At 45.8% G+C, this 11,742-nt stretch overlaps 1 protein-coding gene across 2 annotated transcripts; it reads left to right on the top strand.

The window, feature by feature from the left end:
* The first annotated feature begins 82 nt into the window (after nucleotides 1–82).
* LOC107378346 (vascular cell adhesion protein 1) lies at nucleotides 83–9,648 on the top strand. Of its 2 annotated transcripts, XM_054740122.2 has the most exons (11): nucleotides 83–288; nucleotides 1,308–1,583; nucleotides 1,694–2,011; nucleotides 2,147–2,452; nucleotides 6,464–6,775; nucleotides 6,910–7,215; nucleotides 7,324–7,575; nucleotides 7,787–8,113; nucleotides 8,358–8,621; nucleotides 8,739–8,785; nucleotides 8,862–9,648. In XM_054740122.2, the coding sequence occupies exons 1-11, from the start codon at nucleotides 237–239 to the stop codon at nucleotides 8,886–8,888; spliced, it is 2,487 nt and encodes an 828-aa protein (XP_054596097.2). In that variant the 5' UTR covers nucleotides 83–236; the 3' UTR covers nucleotides 8,889–9,648. The 2 variants fall into 2 exon arrangements, with proteins under 2 accessions (XP_054596097.2, XP_015803988.3); XM_015948502.3 differs by having other exon boundaries at nucleotides 8,739–9,648.
* Nucleotides 9,649–11,742: the final 2,094 nt, after the last annotated feature.

Raw genomic sequence — 11,742 nt, 5'->3', positions numbered from 1 at the left:
TGCATAGAATACTCATTGGGAGGGATCATCATCAACAGTTGCGCCACAAAGTGTTTCCTGTTTCCTGTTCACAAGGGCGTACGTTTTCCCTTAGAGCCCGCTTTCTTTTTCTACCTACACACATTTAACTGTCATCAGCGGGTCATCAGCCAACTCTGAGCCAAGAGTCGGCTCGTCCGGTCAGAGAAGCAGACGATAAATCACACGAATCCTCGAGCTCCTGCAGCTGCTGCAGCATGCTGCCTCTTAGGATGCTGGGCCTTCTCCTGCTCTGCTTGCCTCTGTGTGGTGAGTGAAAACGATGCTCTGACAAGCTTCAGTCATAACGGTCAGCTCTTTATGTTTAGTGTTTGGTTTTGATGTGCTTTCTCGATTTTCTTTTCTTTTGATCATCGCCACACGGATGATGGGATGTGTGAAAGTAAAAGTCAAAATGAAAAATATAAAATCAACAGATGATATGAAAGGACACAACCTTTTCTTTAGTTTTAAATAACAAGAGTCCATGGAGTGAGGTGGGGGTCAGGTGGATGAATTGCTTTGAGTTATGATAATTTGCACTGTTGTGTCTCCTGTGAACAGAGGCTCATCAGGACATGCAGGGGACTTATACCCTGGCACGGTTTACTAAACAAACTTCTCATAACTCAGAGTAGGGTCCCTGCCTGATCTTTGCCACTGCCAGGCTCCGTAAAACTTTACATTATTTGCTAGAATTTTTCATCAGGCAACAGGAAACCTACAGACCAACAGGATGAAATGAGTGGTGTTTAATAGGGAGGGGCAGGTGTTGTAAAGTTTGTGGAAAAAACCCTTCTGTGCTAACAGCTGAATGTGCAAACTGGGCTGGCGGCACAACATGGGTGTGGTGGTGATCTTTAGGTCATTTCAAAGTAACTCAGCAGTTTAACTAGTCTTGATGCCGCACACCACAGAGCTTACACAAATACACACCAGTTTAAAATGCATTTAAAAGACATTTGTATGGAGAAAATAACAAGAAACTGTGTCAAACTTGTCTGTTTTGTATGTTTTATGCAAATCTCATGGTTAGAACTTGAGAAATGATCCGACGATAATGTTTTAATGCAAGTTTATTTACGTTCTATTCATATACCTTTAAAAAGGTGTTGCAATTCAGATATTTATTTAAATTTTGGTTAAAGCATATCTTGTAAGTGAAGTTTCCATTAAAAATTACAAACATGATAGGCCGCAGATGCATAATTTCATCGTGCATTTGACAGGACTTCATATCAGCAGAGGGCAGCAAAGTGCTTCATGGCATTGGTATTCTATATCTACAGATGCAGGGAACACGTGCCCCCTCTCACTCAACCCTCTCATTGTGGTGGACCCTCCTGTGGTCGAGTTTGGAGACCACGTCTATGTAAACTGCTCCACGGAGGAAGAATTTGAAGAAATCACCCTGATGTTAGGAAACACTCAAACCAAAAATGAAGAGTTTGACAATGTCGCTTTCAGCTTTGCCAAGATGACAGACTGGGATATGAAGTCAGAATGCAAAATAAAGCTAAACAACTCATTTGAATGCAGCAAAGAGTTGGACATAATTCTATACCGTAAGTGTGATTTCAAATGAATACAGACAAGTGGGTAGGAAGATCAAAACAACATATACAACACACAAACATGAACTAACATCTGTTTTACATTTTTTTCTGTCAAACAGAAATCCCAGAGGTCCATCTCTTTATAACAGAGACAAAAACTTTGGGCGAGGAGACAAATTACAAACTTCAGTGTTACGTCTGTGATGTTGCTCCTGCTCAAAACCTTACAGTGAGGTGGTACAGAAGTGATGAAATCCTGGATGTGCAGGTCTATTCTGAGACAACCAAGACTCCTGTGAACACATCCAGCATGCTGGTGGTCAATGTCACCAGAGATGAGAATGCTGTTGAGGTTAGATGTGAAGCTCAGCTGGAGCTAGGACCGCACGGACCTCAACATCCTGTCGTTTCCCAGACACTCAATCTCTCAGCTCTCTGTGAGTCAACATCTTGTCTTTTCACAGTGTTTTATTTTAAAATTTAAATTTACGGTGAAAAATTATTTAATGTAGGGTCATTTTCTGTCAGAAGATGAATAAATTCAAAATCTTGATCTGTGTTTTTTCCCTCAGATGCTCCTGAGTTCAGGACAAACCAGAGTAGACACATCATTGTAAATGAGGGTGAAGATGTCAGTCTGACCTGTGAAGCAGATGGGATTCCTCCTCCTAAGTACCAATGGACCATTAATGGAATTGATGCACTGGAAACCTCAGATACTCTGAAAATTATTAACGTTAACAAAAGTGCCACATACAGCTGCACAGCCTCCAATAAACATGGAAATGTGACGGTGAACGTTTCTGTTGACGTGCCTGAAGTAACCACAACAGCAGCTCCAGCAGCCATGGCCTCTCCTCAGGCTCTGACACCACAAGGTACTCACTTACAGAACTTCCCAGGTGTTTTTAATCACACTAATATAATTATGCTGTTCCAAAGGAAATTGACGTCTTTATTTCTTTTATGGGGTCATGCACAATGGTTCTTTAGATTTCTGAAGATCTTTCAAAAACGTTTTCTTTGGCTTTTTTCTCTGATCTTAGTCAAGCCCTTGAAAACTCAGTGGGCAGTGTGTACTAAAAGATTTGTAAAATGCCCAAGTATAGGACTCATGATAGTCTGAATCTGCAACATGCTATTGACAGCAGATGAACAATACTTGAATAACATCTTTAAGACATAGGAAAATAAATCCAGTCCATCCATTCATCCATTTTAATCCGCTTATCGGGATTCGGATCGCAGGGGCAGTAGCCTAAGTCGAGAGGCCCAGACTTCCCTCTCCCCACCCACTTGGACCAGTTCCTCCGGGGAAATCCCAAGGCGTTCCCTGGCCAGGTGAGAGACATAGTCCCTCCACCGTGTCCTGGGCCTTCCTGTAGGCCTCCTCCAGGTTGGACGTGCCCGGAAAACCTCACCAGGGAGGCGCCCAGGAGGCATCCTGACCAGATGCCCGAGCCACCACAACTGGCTCCTCTCGATGTGGAGGAGCAGCGAATCTACTCCGAGCCCCTCCCGGATGGCTGAGCTTCTCACCTTATTTCTAAGGGAGAGCCCAGCCACTCTGCGGAGAAAACTCTTTTTGGCCGCTTGTATCCACGATCTCATTCTTTCGGTCATTACCCAAAGCTCATGACCATAGGTGAGGGTAGAAACGTAGATCGACCAGTAAATCGAAAGCTTTGCCTTCTGACTCAGCTCTCTCTTCACCACGACAGGCCGGTACAATGCCCGCATCACTGCAGATGCAGCACCAATCCGCCTATCGAAATCACGCTCCAGTTTTCCCTCACTCGTGAACAAGACCCCAAGATACTTAAACTCCTCCACTTGGGGCAGGACCTCATCCCTGACCCGGAGAAGTCATTCTACCCTTTTCTGAATCAAGACCATGGTCTCACATTTAAAGGAGCTGATTCTCATCCCAGCTGCTTCACACTCGGCTGTGAACTGCTCCAGCGAAAGCTGAAGATCACGTTCTGATGAAGCCAGCAGGACCACATCGTCTGAAAAAAGCACAGACCTGATCCTCAGGCCACCAAAAAGGATGCCCTCCACACCTTGGCTGCATCTAGAAATCCTGCCCATAAAGGTTATGAACAGAATCGTGACAAAGGGCAGCCTTGGCGGAGTCCAACTCTCACTGGGAACGAGCCCGACTTACTGCCGGCAATGCGGACCAAGCTCTGACACCGGTCATACAGGGACCTAACGGCCCGTATCAGAGGGCCTGGTACCCCATGCTCCCGGAGTACCCCCCCACAGGGCCCCCCGAGGGACGCGGTCAAACACCTTCTCCAAATCCACAAAACACATGTGGACTGGTTGGGCAAACTCCCATGCTCCCTCCAGGATCCCCCTAAGGGTATAGAGCTGTTCCAGTATTCCACGCCCAGGACAAAAACCACGTTGCTCCTCCTGAATCTGAGGTTCAACAATCCGACAGACCCTCCTCTCCAGAACCCCTGAATAGACCTTACCAGGAAGGCTCAGGAGTGTGATCCCCCTGTAGTCGGAACACACACTGTGGTCCCCCTTTTTAAATAAGGGGACCACCACCCCGGTCTGCCAGTCCAGAGGGACTGCCCCTGATGTCCACGAGATATTGCAGAGCCGCGTCAGCCAGCACAGCCCTCACAACATTCAGAGCCTTAAGGAACTCCGAGCGGATCTCATCCACCCCTGGAGCCTTGCAACAGAGGAGCTTTTTAACCACCTCAGTGACCTCAGCACAGAGATTTGAGAGGTCAACCCAAAGACCCCAGACTCTGCTTCCTCACTAGAAGACGTGTCGGTGGGATTGAGGAGGTCTTCGAAGTATTCTGCCTACTGATCCACAACGTCCTGAGTAGAGGTCAGCAGCTCACCTTCTCCAAAATAGATAGTGTGGGTAGCGCACTGCCCCCCCCCCCAATGGTGGACCAGAATCTCCTTGAAGCCGTACGGATGTCTTGCTCCATGGTCTCACCGAACTCCTCCCATGCCCGGGTTTTTGCCTCGGCGACCACCCGAGCCACATTCTGCTTGGACTGCCGGTACCCGTCAGCTGCCTTTGGAGTCCCACAGGCCAAAAAGACCTGATAGGACTCTTTTTTCAACTTGACAGCATCCCTAACTGCCAGTGTCCACCAGTGGGTTCAGAGGTTGCCACCACGACAGGCACAGATGATCCTGCGGCCACAGCTCTGATCGGCCACCTCAACAATGGAGGCACGGGAAAGGGTCCATTCAGACTCAATGTCCCCCGCCTCCCCCGGAACATTTTGGAAGTTCTGTCAGAGGTGGGAATTGAAGCTCCTTCTGACAGGAGACTCCACCAGACTTTCCCAGCAGACCTTCACAATACGTTTAGGCCTGCCTGGTCTGACCGGCATCCTCCCCCACCATCTGAGCCAACTCACCACCAGGTAGTGGTCAGTTGACAGCTCCACCCCTCTCCTCACCCGAGTGTCCAAGACATGCGGCCGCAGGTCAGATGAAACAACAACAAAGTCGATCATCGAGCTGCGGCCTAAGGTATCCTGGTGCCAAGAGCACATATCGACACCTTTATGTCTGAACATGGTGTTCATTATGGACAATCCATGACTGGCACAGAAGTTCAATAACAAAACACAGCTCAAATTCTGATCGGGGGGGTGGGGGTGGGGGGGGGTCCTCCCAACCACACCTCTCCAGGTCTCACTGTCGTTGCCCACGTTAAAGTCCCCCAGCAGAAAGAGGGAGTCACCAGAAGGAGTGTTCTCTGGCACCCCCTCCATGGTCTCCAAAAAGGGTGGGAAGTCTGAACTGTAGTTTGGTGTATAAGCACAGACCACAGTCAGGATCTGTTCCCCCACACGTAGGCGGAGGGAGGCTACCCTCTCATTCACTGAGGTAAACCCCAACGTACAGGCACCAAGATGGGGGGCAACTAGTATGCCCACCCCTGCTCGGTGCCTCTCAGTGGGAGCAACTCCAGAGTGGTAGAAAGTTCAACCCCTCTCAAGGAAACTGGTTCCAGAGCCAGAGCCATGCGTTGAGGTGAGTCCGAATATATCCAGTCGGAACCTCTCAACCTCACACACCAACTCAGGCTCCTTCCCCACCAGAGAGGTGACATTCCATGTGCCAAGAGCCAGCTTCTGTAGCCGAGGATCAGACCGCCAAGGTCCCCGCCCCCCCTTGACTACCACCCGTCACACACTGCACCCCTTTTACCCCTCCCACGAGTGGTGAACCCATGGGAAGGGGGACCCACGTTTCCTCTTCGGGCTGTGCCCGGCCGGGTTCCATGGGTGAAAGCCCAGCCATCAGGTGCTCGCCAATGTGCCCCACCTCCAGACCAGGCTCCAGAGGGGGGCACCGGTTACCCACGTCCGGGCGAGGGAACACGGTTTCCATTTATATTATTCATCATAAGAGGTCTTCGGGCTGCTCTTTGTCTGATCCCTCACCTGGGACCTGTTTGCCATGGGTGACCCTACCAGAGGCTTAAAGCCTCAGGCATCTTAGCTCCTAGGATCATTGGGACACTCAAACCCCTCCACCATGGTAAGGTGGCAGCCCAGGGAGAGGAATATAATAAATCCAGTGTTAACCCTAAATGCACCATGCATCTGTTAGACCTCGGACCAAGTTTTAAACCAAAAGATCATTAGAAATTATTTGTAGATACTTTTTCAGATGAGAAAATTGTGTAATCTTTCACCACCTTTATTCTACTGAATATGTGCACAGAAAAAAATAATGGCAACCCATCAGGAAGCAGAATTTTGCTCAAGAGCACTTTGAGAGGTTACTAGAAATGTAATTCATTGAAAGCCATTTGCCAGGAAGGAAGGATGACCTGATACTTTTTCACAGTACATGTTGGGTAATGTGTTTTTGTTTATTCTGTTTTATAGAAATCCCAGAAGTCCTCTTCTCCATAATAAGCACTGATGTTCAGGGTATTGTGAGCCGTTACCTACTGCAGTGCGTGGTGGTCGGTGCCACTCCTGCTGAAAACATCTTGGTCAAGTGGTACAAGAACGATGTAATCATAAAGTCGGTCCATGAACCAGCCAGAACACCTGTGAACACATCCAGCATGCTGGTGGTCAATGTCACCAGAGATGAGAATGCTGTTGAGGTTAGATGTGAAGCTCAGCTGGAGCTAGGACCACACGGACCTCAACATCCTGTCGTTTCCCAGACACTCAATCTCTCAGCTCTCTGTGAGTCAACATCTTGTCTGTTCACAGTGTTTTGTTTTAAAATTTAAATTTACAGTGAAAATGATCTAATTTAGGGTCATTTTCTGTCAGAAGATGAATAAATTAAAAGTCTTGATCTGTATTTTTTCCCTCAGATGCTCCTGAGTTCAGGACAAACCAGAGTAGACACATCATTGTAAATGAGGGTGAAGATGTCAGTCTGACCTGTGAAGCAGATGGGATTCCTCCTCCTAAGTACCAATGGACCATTAATGGAATTGATGCACTGGAAACCTCAGATACTCTGAAAATTATTAACGTTAACAAAAGTGCCACATACAGCTGCACAGCCTCCAATAAACATGGAAATGTGACGGTGAACGTTTCTGTTGACGTGCCCGAAGTAATCACAACAGCAGCTCCAGCAGCCATGGCCTCTCCTCAGGCTCTGACACCACAAGGTGCTCAGCCATGTTTTCTTTACAGCCAACATTCCTTCTATATTCTGCTGATAATGAATTTTTGAGCACCAAATCTCATCTTATCGATGACGTCTTTGTGACCGACAGGCTGCAGCATAACAGTGACGCCCCCTGAGGTTGTTGTGAAATTTGGAGATCCAGTTGCGATTAACTGCAGCACGGCTGCCACAACCACATTCAGAATGGGATGGGAGTATTCAGCTGGCAAAGCTACTGTGAACAACTCTTACGCATTTTGGAAGATTGACAAGCTGGAAGACTGGACGTTGCAGCCTATTTGCTACGTTTATCCAGATATTGGAAGTCCGTGCATAGAAACTGCTTCCATCATTCTTTATCGTGAGTACCAACGTGGTCCTATAACGCCAAATGGATTATTTACCAGAACATTTACAACAGTACTTTTTTTTCAATTAAATCTATGACTTGCAGGGCATTTATATGCATCTAATTTCCTTAGAGCACGTTACAACATTGCTGCAGTATCCTAGTGTTGGTGTAAAACTGAATTAAACTGAATTTAAACGATAAACATTTCTTCCCCCAACAGAGACTCCAGATTTAGTCTCAGTCTCCGCACTGGAGGATGGCCCGATGGAAGCGGGTTCAACGTACCGCTTAAAGTGTGACATCTACAACGTGGCTCCTGCACACAACCTCAGCGTGAAGTGGTACCGTGACAACACAACCCTGTATACAGACCACATCACAACCTACGATGTGACGCCACGCAACGTAACCTCCAGCCTGACCATCACTCCCCTGAGAAGTGATCACAGATCCCTTTTCAGATGTAAGGCTGAGCTGCACCTTGGGCCAAGAGGACCAGAGCTCCCTCCCACTGCAGCCTCAGCACCTTTTGTTGCCACTGTACTCTGTAAGTGTCCCCAACAACGTTCTGTGTTTTCACACACAAGCTGGTAAATTTCAGTGATTCTGTTCTACTCTTAATTTTTAGGTAGCCCAGTTGTCAAGACTAGCAAACATGAGCTCATAGATGCTGAAAATAAATTCGGTTTACAGCATCTGCTTTGTGAAATCAATGGGATTAAATGCAAATCATTTAAAATCAAACAAATTGTTAAAATTTTGTCAAAATAATTATTACCACTTTTCAATAGACGCTCCTGAGTTCAAAGAGGGAAACATCAGCAAAGAGCTGACTCCAGACAGAGATGTAACTTTTGACTGTAGCGCTGAGGGCAACCCCGACCCCGAGATTAAATGGATCTACAAGCCTGCACACAACCTGAAGGAAACCACTGAGGGGCGTCAGAAGATCATCACAGTCACAGCAGCCACGTCTACCAACGCTGGTTTTTACATCTGTGTTGCCACGAATAAAGTTGGGAATGTGACAAGAACGGTCACACTGGTGATGAGAGGTATGAATACACACTCTGCAGAGCATTTCAGCTGAAGTTACACAGCGTGCAACAGAAGAACAAATTAAATGATGTGACTTATTGGTTGAATGTGTTATTTGTGTGTTTGTCGAACAGGTAAAACCAGCAGCGTCTTCGTTTACTGGCTGCCTATTCTCCTACTGGTAATTATTTTACTGGTGGGTTTATATTGCCTCTGCCATCGCAGGAAGAAAAAAGGAGAGTATTCTTTTGTTTCAGACTCAGATAAATCCTCCATCCCTATGACTGGCTCAGCAGCAGGGAAATCCCAAGAAGGAAACCAGAACAACTTGTAAACTTACATTTAGAAAAACAGAGATTGTAAAAAATGTTCTGTGTAAAATATCTTTGTTGTGGGAAGAAGACGAGTGGAAAGTTGCACACTCAGCTGTCCTTTTATTTTGTTTCAGTATATCCACTCTTTGGGATTCCAATTGTTTCTTTTTATTTGCATCCACTCTTTTTATTTATATTGAAACCATATTAACACTGTTGCCTTCTCATTCACTGAAAGTATAGAGACGACGGACCTTGAATCACAACACATAATTGAAGTTACTGGACTGAAGAAAACAATTAAAGAGGTCACTGATGGATGATTTTAATTATGAAATAACATTTAGCTCAATAATTATGTTTCTGACCATGGATTACTTTACTGTTATATGAAAGTCTAAATGAGTTAACATCACAAGCTTATAAGCGTGTGAGACAATAGATGGTATATTTTACAAAATAAAATAAAATAAAATAAAATGTCGGGATCCTCCAGAGCTAGAAAATTCTTGAGCAGAGTCACGGACAGACAGACAGACAGATAGATAGATGATAGATAGATACTTAAATTTAGGGTTCATTAATATAAATTAATAAACTGGAGTAACCTTTTTTCTGCACAGTGAACTCAGCATTGATAAGCACGGATTTGCTCTGTGGAAAAAGCAGATCTTCCATGTAATTTTTTTTATTTGCAGAAAAATAAACTTTTCAAGTTGATCAAGAAAAATGGTTTGTTTAATGTAGTTCTTTGGGATAACATCTGTCAAAATCGGTATCAGGTCAGAACGGTGCAAAAATCAGAATGTTTTCCCTCAAGACTAGAATCGATGCATCTCTAGCCAGGACATAAATTCTGGTCTCAAAACTTTAAGTAGTCTAAAAATTTCCCTAAAGTTGTTCAACCCTCTGGAGGCAGGCGTTGCAGATTTGCAACAGTTAAAACCTACCTACCTGGTTACTCCACATGTGTATCTCATGAGCATTTTTTTAACTCAGAAGTACCCCTGAAGGACTTAGTTGTTTGTCCTTGTATCAAAACTTATTTTGAGCCTGAGAGGGTTAAAAAAAACTACAATCAACAGTCAAAATGACCAGTAGGCTATAACATGAATGCAATGTTTGCAATGTCTGTTTGGTTCAGTCAATATTTGGGGTCATAAGTCTGTGCCATTGTTATTTTGTCGATCTTTGATGTCAAGAACTCAGGCAGAACCAGCAGAACTCAGGTAGAACTCAGATAGAACTCAGACACAACCAGCAGAACTCAGGTAGAACCCAGATAGAACTCAGACACAACCAGCAGAACTCAGGTAGAACTCAGATAGAACTCAGACACAACCAGCAAAACTCAGGTAGAACCCAGATAGAACTCAGACACAACCAGCAGAACTCAGGTAGAACTCAGACACAACCAGCAGAACTCAGGTAGAACCCAGACACAACCAGCGGAACTCAGGTAGAACCCAGATAGAACTCAGACACAATCAGCAGAACTCAGGTAGAACCCAGATAGAACTCAGACACAACCAGCAGAACTCAGGTAGAACTCAGATAGAACTCAGACACAACCAGCAGAACTCAGGCAGAACCCAGACAGAACTAGCAGAACTCAAGCACAGAACTCAGGCATAACCAGCAGAACCCAGAAAGAACTCAGACAGAACCAGCAGAACTCAGCCAATCCAGCAAAATCCAGACAGAACTAAGACAAAACTAGCAGAACTCGGACAGAACCCAGACAGGACCAGCAAAACCCAGACAGAACTCAGATACAACCAGCAGAACTCAGGTAGAACTCAGATAGAACTCAGACACAACCAGCAGAACTCAGGTAGAACTCAGATAGAACTCAGACACAACCAGCAGAACTCAGGTAGAACCCAGATAGAACTCAGACACAACCAGCAGAACTCAGGTAGAACCCAGATAGAACTCAGACACAACCAGCAGAACTCAGGTAGAACCCAGATAGAACTCAGACTCAACCAGCAGAACTCAGGTAGAACCCAGACACAACCAGCAGAACTCAGGTAGAACCCAGATAGAACTCAGACACAACCAGCAGAACTCAGGTAGAACTCAGATAGAACTCAGACACAACCAGCAGAACTCAGGTAGAACTCAGATAGAACTCAGACACAACCAGCAGAACTCAGATAGAACTCAGATAGAACTCAGACACAACCAGCAGAACTCAGGTAGAACTCAGATAGAACTCAGACACAACCAGCAGAACTCAGGTAGAACCCAGACACAACCAGCAGAACTCAGGTAGAACCCAGACAGAACTCAGAACCCAGACAGGACCAGCAGAACCCAGACAGAACTCAGATACAACCAGCAGAACTCAGGTAGAACCCAGATAGAACTCAGACACAACCAGCAGAACTCAGGTAGAACCCAGATAGAACTCAGACACAACCAGCAGAACTCAGGTAGAACCCAGATAGAACTCAGACACAACCAGCAGAACTCAGGTAGAACCCAGACACAACCAGCAGAACTCAGGTAGAACCCAGACAGAACTCAGAACCCAGACAGGACCAGCAGAACCCAGACAGAACTCAGATACAACCAGCAGAACTCAGGTAGAACCCAGATAGAACTCAGACACAACCAGCAGAACTCAGGTAGAACCCAGATAGAACTCAGACACAACCAGCAGAACTCAGGTAGAACCCAGATAGAACTCAGACACAACCAGCAGAACTCAGGTAGAACCCAGACACAACCAGCAGAACTCAGGTAGAACCCAGATAGAACTCAGACACAACCAGCAGAACTCAGGTAGAACCCAGATAGAACTCAGACACAACCAGCA

Source organism: Nothobranchius furzeri, chromosome 5, assembly GCF_043380555.1.
Source record: "Nothobranchius furzeri strain GRZ-AD chromosome 5, NfurGRZ-RIMD1, whole genome shotgun sequence".
NCBI classification, from domain to species: domain Eukaryota; kingdom Metazoa; phylum Chordata; class Actinopteri; order Cyprinodontiformes; family Nothobranchiidae; genus Nothobranchius; species Nothobranchius furzeri.
This window is presented reverse-complemented; position numbering and strand designations above follow the sequence as displayed.

Coding starts and splice junctions, on each gene's coding strand:
- LOC107378346 (XM_015948502.3), top strand. CDS start 237: ATGCTGCCTCTTAGGATGCTGGGCCTTCTCCTGCTCTGCTTGCCTCTG. Junction 2,012..2,146: donor ACTCAATCTCTCAGCTCTCT/GTGAGTCAACAT, acceptor TTTTTCCCTCAG/ATGCTCCTGAGTTCAGGACA. Junction 6,776..6,909: donor ACTCAATCTCTCAGCTCTCT/GTGAGTCAACAT, acceptor TTTTTCCCTCAG/ATGCTCCTGAGTTCAGGACA.